Source organism: Nerophis ophidion, linkage group LG04 (assembly GCF_033978795.1).
Source record: "Nerophis ophidion isolate RoL-2023_Sa linkage group LG04, RoL_Noph_v1.0, whole genome shotgun sequence".
NCBI classification, from domain to species: domain Eukaryota; kingdom Metazoa; phylum Chordata; class Actinopteri; order Syngnathiformes; family Syngnathidae; genus Nerophis; species Nerophis ophidion.
This window is the reverse complement of record NC_084614.1, coordinates 64,617,390-64,629,944: the sequence shown is the minus strand read 5'-3', so window position 1 is coordinate 64,629,944 and position 12,555 is coordinate 64,617,390. Positions and strand designations below refer to the sequence as shown.

Genomic DNA, 12,555 nt, shown 5'->3' with positions numbered 1-12,555 from the left:
GTCAAAGTAGAAAGATGGAGGTGGGAAGCATTTAGCCCTTAGCAACACAAACACAGCCGGTGTTTCCTTGTTTAAAATTCCCGGAGGAGAAACTTTACTATGGATCAGAGCGGTCAAGTGAACATGGATCCCGACCACATGTCAACCGGCAGTTTTCGGTGAGAAAATTGTGGTAATAAGTCGGCTCTTACCAGAGACCTCAGCGGAGCTTCCGTCCTGCTGCAGCTGCGTGACTTACCTCAGAGACACTCGCGGTCAACACACCCGTGGCCACACCTCTCCGACTTTCAGGTATTATTTAAACTCACTAAAAAACTAGCAACACAATAGGCAGATAAGGGATTTTCCAGAATTATCCTAGTAAATGTGTCTAATAACATCTGAATCGCTCCCACTGCAATCGCCTTTTTTTTTTCTAGTCCTTCACTCTAAATTTTCTCATCCACGAATCTTTCATCCTCGCTCAAATTTATGGGTAAATTGTCGCTTTCTCGGTCCAAAGAGCTCTTGCCACTGGAGGCTATGATTATAAACAATGTGAGGATGTGAGGAGCCCTACAACCCGTGACGTTACGCACACATCGTTTGCTACTTCCGGTAAAGGCAAGGCTTTTTTATTAGCGACCAAAAGTTGCGAACTTTATCGTCGATGTTCTCTACTAAATCCTTTCGGCAAAAATATGGCAATATCGCGAAATGATCTGCTATCCCTGTTTAAATAAGAAAATCTCATTTCAGTAGGCCTTTAATACTGTCAATATTTTTTTTCCATCAGTGTTTATTTTCTAGACCAGTGATTCTTAAACCGTACTCGGATCTTCTCACATTATTGTTTATTGTTCCAGTTTTGTTTTCATTCTCCGTCTGACCCTGTTATTTCCTGTTTAGTCTGTCACCATGGTTACATATTATTTCCACCTGCTATTCTCGGTTCTCGCACACCTGTTTCTGGTAATTACTTCCCTATTTAAGCTCGCCCCTTTTCGTTCTTCTGTCTCGGATCCTAATTTGCCTACGCGCAACAGTGACGACCTTCTTAACCGTATGTATTTTCTCGCTGGCTCATATGCTAAGCCACCTGCCATTTTTAGCTCACATGCTAATTGTGTTTTGTTTTACATTTTTGTGCCTTCATGCCCAAGTCTTAGTTTCTTTGTATATCCTAGCTCTCATGCTAGCGTCTTTTGTTTCCCTTTTCTATTTACACCAGTGTTTCTGTTCATAGCTCCCTTTTGTTAATAAATACTTTATATCTTACCTTTGTTGTGTTCATCGCTTTTGACGCATCCTTGGAAAAACGACTCTGGCAACAATATGCCGAACAAGTCTCACAAGTGGAATCACTTGATTATAGACTGTTTAATTTTCCTATATTTAAACACAGTATTACTGTTCAAAGTGTGTGTAATGTTTCAGTGGCCAAAATATTAAATATACTTATAAATTCAACCTCTGCCTTGATTTTAATGAATACTTAAGCCTACTGCGCAATTGTATTTTAATGTTGGTCATTATGGTGGTACTTATAGAGTCAAGTTTTTTCTGAGGTGGTACTTGGTGAAAAAAGTTTGAAAACCACTGTACTAGAAGCTGGTCATTTTTTAAATCAAATTTAACTTTGAGGTATTTGGCAAAATGCTGTCTCTTTAAATTCAATAAAGTTAGTGTTAGAAATGTTGCACAAGCTCTAAGATGCTGGCCAAGCTTTGATAGTGATTTTGAAATGGCTTCAGATGTGCTTGAATTTAACCTCGGAGAAGTGTACGAGTCTTCTACTTTGTAAGCAGTAAAACATGCATTGAACTACTTACTTATAAAACCTGAGCTGTCTGCTCCTGCTTTTGCCTCCAGATTTTCCCAAAGATCAACAGCTGGTCGCAGCCCAGGCAGCCATCTTGCTGCTGCCAGATGAGAATCGTGAAGCGCTGCGAACACTGCTCTCCTTCCTGCGCGACGTAGTGGACTGCGTGGAGGAGAACCAGATGACCCCCACAAACATCGCCGTGTGCCTGGCGCCGTCGCTATTCCACCTCAACGCACTGAAGAGAGACAAAAGTGCAGCCAGGTGAGCAGAGGCTGTAGAACAAAGATCACATAGTGAATAAACCAATTCATTTATATGAAGGTAGAAATGTAGGTTGTGGCCATAACTGTCAAGAAGTCTGAAATATAACTTCCTACAGAGTCCTTTTGATGTTATATTTCATAATTTTGTTGTTATTTATTTGCTATTTAAAAGTATAACAATCTGCTTTTCTTAGGACTCCGACGAATTATTTAAAACCAAATATTATTGTGATGTATTCCAGAACAAAAAACCATGGCTTGGTCACTCTATGTACAGAAAAATTGTTACAATATATAAGGAATAAAAGTTATCATTACATTTAGTCTAATTGAAAAGTTGTAAAAGTACAAGAAAACTTGTTAATTTCAAGAGAAAAAGCTGTAACGTGAGAGTAAAGTCATATTTGTACACAAATGAAGACATAACACAAATGGTTTGTATTTTTATAGCGCTTTACTATACCTGGAAGTGTTGTACATTATACGTCTCATTCACACACACTTTTAATGATGGTGTTAATTTTATTCTCTGTGAATAAAGTTGTCATTTTATTTTTGAGAAAAAGGCCTTTTTTTAATATTTAAACTGAATCATTTACTGAAAGGGGCATGTGAAAAAAAATAGCAGTGCTGAGTTCCCTTAGTGACGTCATTGATTATGCGAAAAATCTTTTTTTAAGGATCAAGGCAACTGATGCTGCATATGCTTGCTGTGCATTTGTCCTTAAAAAACAGAGTCAAATGAGTAGTTTCAGACACTGTTTAGAAGCAGAGCGTTCTTTGATTAAGAAATTACTAAAAGAGGGGAAAACCTAAAAATAAGTGCAGAAAATGATAAGCTGTTCAGATAAAATAGTATCAAACGCTTTAAAATGGCAACCAAAATCAAAAAGGGGAGGAAGAAAAAGAAAAAGGACTATTCTGTTGTGTACCGGGCAGAGGGAAGGAGGGGACACCAAGGCAGAACTGCAGTTTACCAGGTTTATTGAAAACCTTGATGAGTGTGTGAGGTGTGTATGCTACGTCAAGTAAAATGAGTGCGGACGATGTTAACAATGTAAGTCTTACCAGGGGTTGTTGTCGGTGCATGTTGTGTGAATCTTTCGTCAAATCCAAGGGGCAAGACGAAGAGGTAGTCAGCAGGGAAGCGAGCAGTCAGGGGTTGGAGGGAGGCAACAATGTCCGAGTCCAAGCTGGGGTCGAGGGTGGAGGGAGGCAAGCAGAGATCCGGGTGGAGGTTAAAGTTAAAGTAAAGTTAAAGTACCAATGATTGTCACACACATACTAGATGTGGCGAAATTATTCTCTGCATTTGACCAATCACCCTTGATCACCCCCTGGGAGGTGAGGGGAGCAGTGGGCAGCAGCGGTGCCGCGCCCGGGAATCATTTTTGGTGATTTAACCCCCAAATCCAACCCTTAATGCTGAGTGCCTAGCAGGGAGGTAACGGGTCCCATTTTTATAGTTTTTGGTATGACTCAGCCGGGGTTTGAACTCACGACCTACCGATCTCAGGGCGGACACTCTAACCACTAGGCCACTGAGTAGGTTGTGAGGCAAGGCACGATCACAGGCAACAGGGAAGACACTGCGGAAGACACAAGGGACATCAAAACACGGGAACCAGGAAGAGCACAAAGAAGGCGAGCAAGGAACAAGGGAGACATGATGCTTACTGTGGAAGATTGGCTACGTTCTGGCAAAGGTCCCTCGGGTCTGCTGGTCTTTATGCAGTTCCCTCTCATCAAATCCAGGTGTGTTGATTCTTGATAGGCTGCAGGTTTGTTGCTTCGTGGGCGTGCTGCACTCAGCACGGGTGAGGGCGTGTCTGAGTGCGCTGTCAGCAGAGGTGCACGCAGCTCCAGACGCCGAGGAAACGCGGGTTCGACTCCGCGTCATGACACTATTCGAATGGATCAGAGAATAACTGAGTTCAATCTCGGGCTCGGGATCTTTCTGTGTGGAGTTTGCATGTTCTCCATGTGACTGCGTAGGTTCGCTCCGGGTTCTCTGGCTTCATCCCACCTCCAAAGACATGCACCTGGGGATAGGTTGATTGGCAACACTAAATTGGCCCTAGTGTGTGAATGTTGTCTATCTGTGTTGGCCCTGCGATGAGGTGGCGACTTGTCCAGGGTGTACGCCGCCTACCGCCCTAATGCACTTGAGATAGGTTCCTGCGACCCCAAAAGGGACAAGCGGTTGAAAATGGATGCATGGATAACCAAAATGGCCAATGATCAGCTCCAGGAGGATCAAAGAAGATCTAAGATGGCCTGTGAGTACTGAAACAATCAGACCATGTCTATGTGAAGCCAAGTTACCAGAAAGAAGCCCCCGCAAAGTCCGGTTACAATTTGCCAAAGAATACATTGACTGGCCTAAAAATAAATGGCATAATATTTTGTGGACTGATGAGAGTAAGATTGTTCTTTTTGGGTGTAAAGGCCACAAACAGTTTGTCAGACATCCTACAAACACTGAATTCAAGCCCCAGTACACAGTGTAGACAGTGGTGTTTCTCGTACTATGGTGTTGGTCCTATTTATCGCATACCAGGGAACATGGATCAGTTTGAGTTCATCAGAATACTGGAAGAAGTCATGTTGCCGTATGCTGAAGATGAAATGCCCTTGAAATTGGTGTTTCAATAAGTCAATGACCCCAAACACACCAGCAAGCGAGCAAAATCATGGTTTCAGACAAACAGAATTCAAGTAATGGAGTGGCCAACACGATCCCCGGACCTTAATCCCATTGAAAACCTGTGGCCGAACATAAAAAATGCTGTACATGAGGCAAAACCAAGAGATGCAGAGGAATTGTGGAACATATTACAATTGTCCTGGGCTGCAATACCTGTTGACCGGTGCCAGAAGTTGGTGGACTCCATTTGCCACAGATGTGACGTAGTTATCAGAAACCTTGGTTACATGACTAAATATTAGTTAATGATTCTCAAAAAAGTTTCATAGTTTATACAGTACATTGGAGTTTTGTAAAGAAATATGTCAGCACTGCTATTTTTTTGTTTTATGTTTATTGACTTTCTGTCAAATTTAATCAAATTCAATTACTTGTTTACCATTTATTTGAAGAATTTTGAGGTTTACTCACCTTTTTAAACACACTGCTATTATTATGAAAATAACTTTATGTATGTATATATATATATATATTTAATATATTTAAATGTATGTATGTATATGTATATATATATATATATATGTATATATATATATATATGTATGTATGTATGTATATATATGTATGTATGTGTGTGTGTATATATATATATATATATATATATATATATATATATATATATATATATATATATATATATATATGTATATGTATATATACAGTATAGGCCAAAAGTTTAGACACTTTCTCATTTAATGCGTTTTCTTTATTTTCATGACTATTTACATTGTAGATTGTCACTGAAGGTCACTCAAAACTATGAATGAACACGTGGAGTTATGCACTTAACAAAAAACGGTGAAATAACCGAAAACATGTTTTATATTCTAGATTCTTCAAAATAGCCACATTTTTTCTGATTACTTTTTTGCACTCTTGGCATTCTCTCGATGACATTGTGTGGATACATGTATATATGTGTGTGTGTGCGTGCGTGCTTATGTATATATGTTTGTATGTGTATGTATATGTATCAACTTTTTTTAAAAAGTAAAGAAAATTTTTGTTGCAGAGCTAGTCACAGGAAGTACAGTCATGGGCTCCCAGACCAGCGTGATCTAAGCGAGAACTTGGCCGCCACCCAGGGCCTCGCTGACATGATCACAGAGGCCCAAAGACTTTTTGAGGTACACGGGACCTGCTTCACATGCAAAATCATACTTTACAAAGTCACGACTCTGTAAGAACATTCCTCTGAATTTCATACCAAATAGATTCCGGAATTTTGGCCCTCTCAGAACTTGAGCTCCGCAGGCCAGACGGAGGACCTTTCAAGTGAGGTTGCAGGATCGCAGTCCCCTGGTTCTGGTAGTTATGAGGACGAGCTGGAGGAACGGAGAAGAAAGCTCCAGATCAGCACCCAGCAGCTTCTGAAGGAAGCCAGGGAAAAGAGCCAAGACTGGGAGAACCAAACTGCCCCAGAGGCGGTGACGCTGGCTCTTAAAAAGGTAAATAAGATAAGTTTAATAATATCCCTTGCCAAAATAAAGCAACGTTCTTTAAGGTAATAACATATTGGCACACAGTGTTACCGCCCTCAAGAAAAATGTACAATTATGAAAGCTTGTGAGATGTTGTAGGAAGTTGAAATGTTAAAAGTTATTCACATAAGAAGTTATAATAACACAAAACAATGAATAATATGAAAAAACTCTTCTGCTTAATGAACTGTTAACTTTTAGCTAGGTATTTTTTATGCATTCAGCTTGTTAAGTAACTAATTTATGTCCGGTTAGCTTTTTGGCGCTATCTTATGTACATATAGCATCTTTAAATACATTTCTATACCATCCATTTTCTACATTAAATGTTATTTAAGACACTACTATACTTTTAGCTAGCTTGTTGCTACATTTTACGGTATTTTCTATTTTGACGTTTGGAATATGTATTAAGATCCTTTTACATGGTACTGCATTACAAAATGAGAAATATCCCAAAAATGATCAGAAATGTTCATTTGAGCCACTTAGTATGTAGTTAGTATAGTTTTGTTTTAGTACATTCAGCTAACTAAAGAGAGAGCACTTTCTCTGCAGATGGATGATAATTGCCCGCTGTGGATGTGGCGTGGCTCCGTGGAGGTGGAAGCACACCAGGAGGATTTGTTTCACCGGCTGCTTAGGGAACAGGAGCTGTGGGAGGGAGGTTTGCACCAGACTAATATAATCCAGACGTTACCCAATGATGCCGAGGTCTATCACTATCTCGTCCAGGGCCAGGGCCACGGTCTGGGCTCCTGCCCTCCCCGGGAGCACCTGCTACTCAGGTAACATGGCTGAAGAACCCATAAGACTACTGAAATAATACTCAGAAAAGGGCAAATTTGAATTAAAGTCCAGAATATTATTTGGCTGGAGTGTGTGTGAATGAGGCAGATGAATATTTAATCCGAGCCTCAAGTCAGATGAGATTTGACAGCATGTGTGTTTTGCGTGTTTCTCTTCATGTCAGAGCATGTGAACTCTGAGTTACCTCCGAGTGAGTCATTGAAATCAGCACGTTTTACATCATATATTTAAATGGGGGAATGACAGAGGAAACACAATAAGAAAAAGAAGAATCACTTTCACTTGATTTAAAGTTTGCAAGAATGATTTAGTCCCCCCACTTTTAAAACCAGGACCACCACAGAGACAGAATAACATAGTTTAGACTATGCGGAGGTGAAGGAGAAATTTTAAGTGTTGTGTTTCTTTCGCTACAAAACATGAAAGCAACAATTGAACACACTACTTTTAATTTGTTTAGGACCTGGCAGGCAGACCCTTACTGTGGCCCCCTGTATCTGTCCTCTGTGTCCACGGACCACCCCGAGGTGCGACTGGAGGGCGTCAGAGTCCACACACACTCCTGCCTCTACTTACTTGAGCCCATAGGAGCGAGGAGGACCCGGTTGACGCACTTGTGTCGAACTGACACCAGGTACGTACCTTGGGCATTATCTTGAGATTCCTGATGGTTTTTTGTTTTTTTTTAAAGGGGAACATTATCACCAGACCTATGTAAGCGTCAATATATACCTTGATATTGCAGAAAAAAGACCATATATTTTTTTAACCAATTTCCAAACTCTAACTGGGTGAATTTTGGCGAATTAAACGCCTTTCTATTATTTGCTCTCGGTTTTGACGTCACCTAGGTAGTCAATCCGCCATTTTCTCAAACACATTATAAACATCGAGTCGAATCAGCTCTGTCATTTTCCGTTTTTTCGACTGTTTTCCGTACCTTGGAGACATCATGCCTCGTCGGAGTGTTGTCGGAGGGTGTAACAACACGATCAGGTACGGATTCAAGTTGATTTACGTAGAGTGTGCATCGATTAGCACGGAATGCTAATCGATGCTAACATGCTATTTAGGCTACCTGTATGTACATTTGTAGCTATATTTGCATCCAGCCTTTCCCTCCATCCACAATTAATGCCGAACAAACACTAATCGACGGATTTAAGTTGCTCCAGTGTCACAAGATGCGAAAGTCCCGATCGTTTGGTCTGCACATTTTACCGGCGATGCTAAGGCAGACATGGCACAAAGATGTATGGATATCCTGCAGATGCATTTCCAACGATAAAGGTAACGAAATCACAAAGGTGAGTTTTGTTGATGTTATTGACTTATGTGCTAATCAGACATATTTGGTCGCGGCATGAGAGCCAGCTAATTGATGCTAACATGCTATTTAGGCTAGCTGTATGTACATTTGTAGCTATATTTGTATTCAGTGTTTCCCTCCACCCACATTTAATGCCAAACAAACACTTACCAATCGACGGATTTAAGTTGCTCCAGTGTCACAAGTTGCGGAAGTCCCGATCGCTTGGTCTGCACATTTTACCGGCGATGCTAAGGCAGACATGGCCGAATAGCGTCAATAGCTATTCACTCAATATCTTCAGTTTGTTCTTCAATTTCGTTATCTGCCTCCATACTCCAACCATCCGTTTCAATACATGCGTAATCTGTTGAATCGCTTAAACCACTGAAATCCGAGTCTGAATCCGAGCTAATGTCGCTATATCTTGCTGTGCTATCATCCATGTTTGTTTGTATTGGCATCACTGGATGACGTCACAGGAAAATGGACGGTGGCTTCACAGATAGCGAAAATCAGGCACTTTAAAGCCTTTTTTTTGGGATACTCCAAGATGGGTAAAATTTAGAAAAAAACTTTGAAAAATAAAATAAGCCACTGGGAACTGATTTTTATTGGTTTTAACTCTTCTGAAATTATGATAATGTTCCCCTTTTAAAAGAGTCTTGTATGGCTTTCTTTCGTCCGATTTAAAGTCTAAGGCAGGGGTAGGGAACCTATGGCTCTCGAGCCAGATGTGGCTCTTTTGATGACCGCATCTGGCTCTCAGATAAATCTAGCGGACATTGCTTTATCCGATAAATTATACATAATTCCGCTGGTAATCACAGTGTCAAAAATAACGTTCCAAATATAAAACATTCTCATGCATTTTAATCCATCCATCCGTTTCTATCGTTCAAGAAGTAGCATTAATGGTCAAAAGTCTTTTATTTATTATTGGTTACTTTCAGAATAACAATGTTGTTAAAAAGAATAAGAGATGCACGCATTTAATTGTTGTAATCAGGGAAAGTCCAAATAAAAGAGGAGGCGTAGAATTATCTTGTCAGAGTGTGGGACGACACTGTACAAGGGTAAAGGGCTACGCGTTTCTCCTCATTGAGCTAAATTGAATCCTGTCTCTGTTTAATTCCTTGCTTCTTGTCTGTTTAATAGATGTCATTGTCATGCCTATGGATCATGTTTTGTTTTGGTCATGTTATGTTTTGTTTTTTTGGACCTGGTTTGTTTTCGTCGCCATGCCAACTCATTGATTTTCACCTTGCCCTCAAGTCACGCCCCTATCCTCAGCCCTCACACCTGTTAGTAATGATCACAGTTATTATTTAAGCCACAGTTAGCAGATAGTCAGTCTGACAACCTCCCACATTACCACCCACCTACCTATCCCTCAACTCCTTCATGCCATACCGATGCTGTTCGCTTTTTCCACGCCACATAAGTTTAGTCATTTATGCCACAGTGCAGGTTTTTGTGTTTCACGTTTATAGTTTGCAGCCTTTGTGCTAGTCATTTGTTTTTTCATTAGCCAAGTTTTTTTCCGCCCTCGTGCGCGCCATTGTTTGCCTTTTGTTGTACTTTGTTTGTTTAGTAATAAATCAACATATAATCACATTCACGTCTGGCTCGTCCTAACTATACTTTGCAAAGAAGAAAAAATCGAAGTCCAAGTCCAAGCTTGTGAGTCATCAGGGTTTGAACCTGACAGTTGTGTTCAGTGTTCAAAATATTATACGGCTTTCACGGAAATACATTTTAAAATATTTGCCTTTCATGGCTCTCTCAGGCCTTGCTAGAGATCCCTTTTCTGACACCAAAATAAAGTAAAGTTCCTCAGGGCAGGTGGAAGCACACAACTTTTGAAATGGAAAGAGTCTACTATGGTGTCATAGCGGCATAACAGTGTAAGTCAGCGTCCATACATTAGGAAATCGGGTGTGGTATCAATTTTGTTTTGCCAAAATCAAGCAAAGTGGTTGCAGATAAAAACCATGTTGGAATCAACTGCAGGGAAGACAAACCATATCCGAAAGTATTACATTCTTTGAATAAATGATCACAAGGAAATTGCGTTAGTTTACAGTTTGAAAATACTAACACAGTGGAAAAACAAGTTGACAATATATGCTTATTTGTGTTTTATTGTATCCATTAAAACATATAAAATTGTATTTACAATCCGCAAAGTAGGTGAAAATACCATCTGGAATGTCACAAACGCCACAAATTCAGTCAGCCCTTTTTAATATTGTGCTCCGAACACCTTTTGTAATATCCTTATATTGAGATTACAATGGGAACGCTTCTGCACGCTGACCATATTATCAGATCAGTCATACCGGAAATACACAAAAATTGGAAAAAGATGTGCTGTTCATCATTCATGATCCTTATGTAAGATAAGAACACATAGGCTAGGCTTTTTTATGTGTAAAAAGATGTGCTGTTCATCATTCATGATCCTTGTGTGAGATAAGAACACATAGGCTAGGCTTTTTTATGCTTTTATAAATGACTAAGAAATGACTCAACAGGTCGAGGGTCCTCTGTTGCGCTCATTATACCCTTTCTAAAAACCATACAGAAAGCGCCAACAATTCTCCATTTACCTGTACATGTCGTGAACTGAAAATTAACCAAATATGAGTATCATTATAAGCGCCAACGCAGACAGACTATTTTAGCACTTTATTGTACCATGAATTGATTAACGTGGACCCCGACTTAAACAAGTTGAAAAACGTATTGGGGTGTTACCATTTAGTGGTCAATTGTATGGAATATGTACTGTACTGTGCAATCTACTAATAAAAGTTTCAGTCAATCAATGATAGCAGTGAGCTAACCCTCGCTTACGCTGCTATTGTTGACACACTATAAGCCAGCGACTTAAAGACAAAGCTTTGTGTCGTCGTTATTGGCTGATGTCAACATTTTGGCTCTTTTTCCTGGTGTTTTTTGCTGTTTTCCCAATTTATGCTGGTATTTATTTTTTGTTATTAACCTAGGGCCAATCTCAATCGAGTCATGGGCCACAGATGGCCCCTGTGCCACCCTGCTTTAAAAGTTAACTGTTTATGGTTTATGGTCTTAGTACCATAGCACAGTGTTTTTCAACCTTTTTTGAGCCAAGGCACATTTTTTGCATTGGAAAAATGCGGAGGCACACCACCAGCAGAAATCACTATAAAACGAAACTCAGTTGACAGTAAAAAGTTGTCGTGGCAATAGTTGGTTATGACTTTAAAGCATAACTATCACTATTGCTCTTGTCTTAAAGTAGGTGTACTGTCACCACCTGTCACATCACACCCCGACTTATTTGGACTTTTTTGCTGTTTTCCTGTGTATAGTGTTTGTTCTTGACTTGCGCTCCTATTTTTTGGGGGGGCATTTTCCTGCAGCAGTTTCATGTCTTCCTCTGAGCGATATTTGCCGCATCTACTTTGTTTTAGCAATCAAGAATATTTCAGTTGTTTTCACCCTGTGATGAGGCGGCAACTTGTCCAGGGTGTAAGCGCGCCTTTTGCCCGATTGTAGCTGAGATAGACTCCAGCGCCCCCCGTGACTCGAAGAGAATAACCGGTAGAAAATGGATGGATTATCCTCCCTTGTGGGGACATTGTTGATTGTCATGTACGGATGTACTTTGTGGACGCCGTCTTTGCTCCACAGTAAGTCTTTGCTGTCGTCCAGCATTCTGGTTTTGTTTACTTTGTAGTTCAGCTTTAGTTTTGTTCCGCATAGCCTTCCCTAAGCTTCAAAGCCTTTTCTTAGGGGCACTTACCTTTTGTTTATTTTTTTGTTTAAGCATTAAATACCTTTTTTATCTGCACACTGCCTCCTGCTGTTTCCAACAAATACAAAGCAATTAGCTACCGGCTGCCACCTACTGATATGGGAGAGTATTACATGGTTATTGTAGACAGCACCGACACTCAACAACAACACATAATTTGCAGACTACAATTACTGGTTTGCAAAAAACATTTTTACCCCAAATAGGTGAAATTAGATCATCTCCCACGGCCCACCAGATCGTATCTCACGGCATTCTAGTGTGCCGCGGCACAGTGGTTGAAAAACACTGCCATAGTATATTTGTTCTGGTCACATATGGGACACGAGTCACATGGTTTTCTTACGTCAGCACCGAAATTAGTAAAATCACATGTTCA

General features: G+C 40.2%; 1 protein-coding gene across 4 annotated transcripts in view; it reads left to right on the top strand.

The window, feature by feature from the left end:
- The window catches only part of si:dkeyp-23e4.3 (rho GTPase-activating protein 7), a 92,706-nt gene that overhangs the window by 76,066 nt on the left and 4,085 nt on the right, over nt 1-12,555 (top strand). For 3 of the 4 annotated variants that reach the window (XM_061898811.1, XM_061898810.1, XM_061898813.1), the window contains exons 12-16: nt 1,852-2,065; nt 5,787-5,901; nt 5,989-6,222; nt 6,814-7,043; nt 7,526-7,699. In XM_061898811.1, the coding sequence (XP_061754795.1) occupies nt 1,852-2,065; nt 5,787-5,901; nt 5,989-6,222; nt 6,814-7,043; nt 7,526-7,699 (967 nt within the window). The remainder of the gene's footprint in view (nt 1-1,851; nt 2,066-5,786; nt 5,902-5,988; nt 6,223-6,813; nt 7,044-7,525; nt 7,700-12,555) is intronic. The other variant, XM_061898812.1, reaches the window with a different exon arrangement.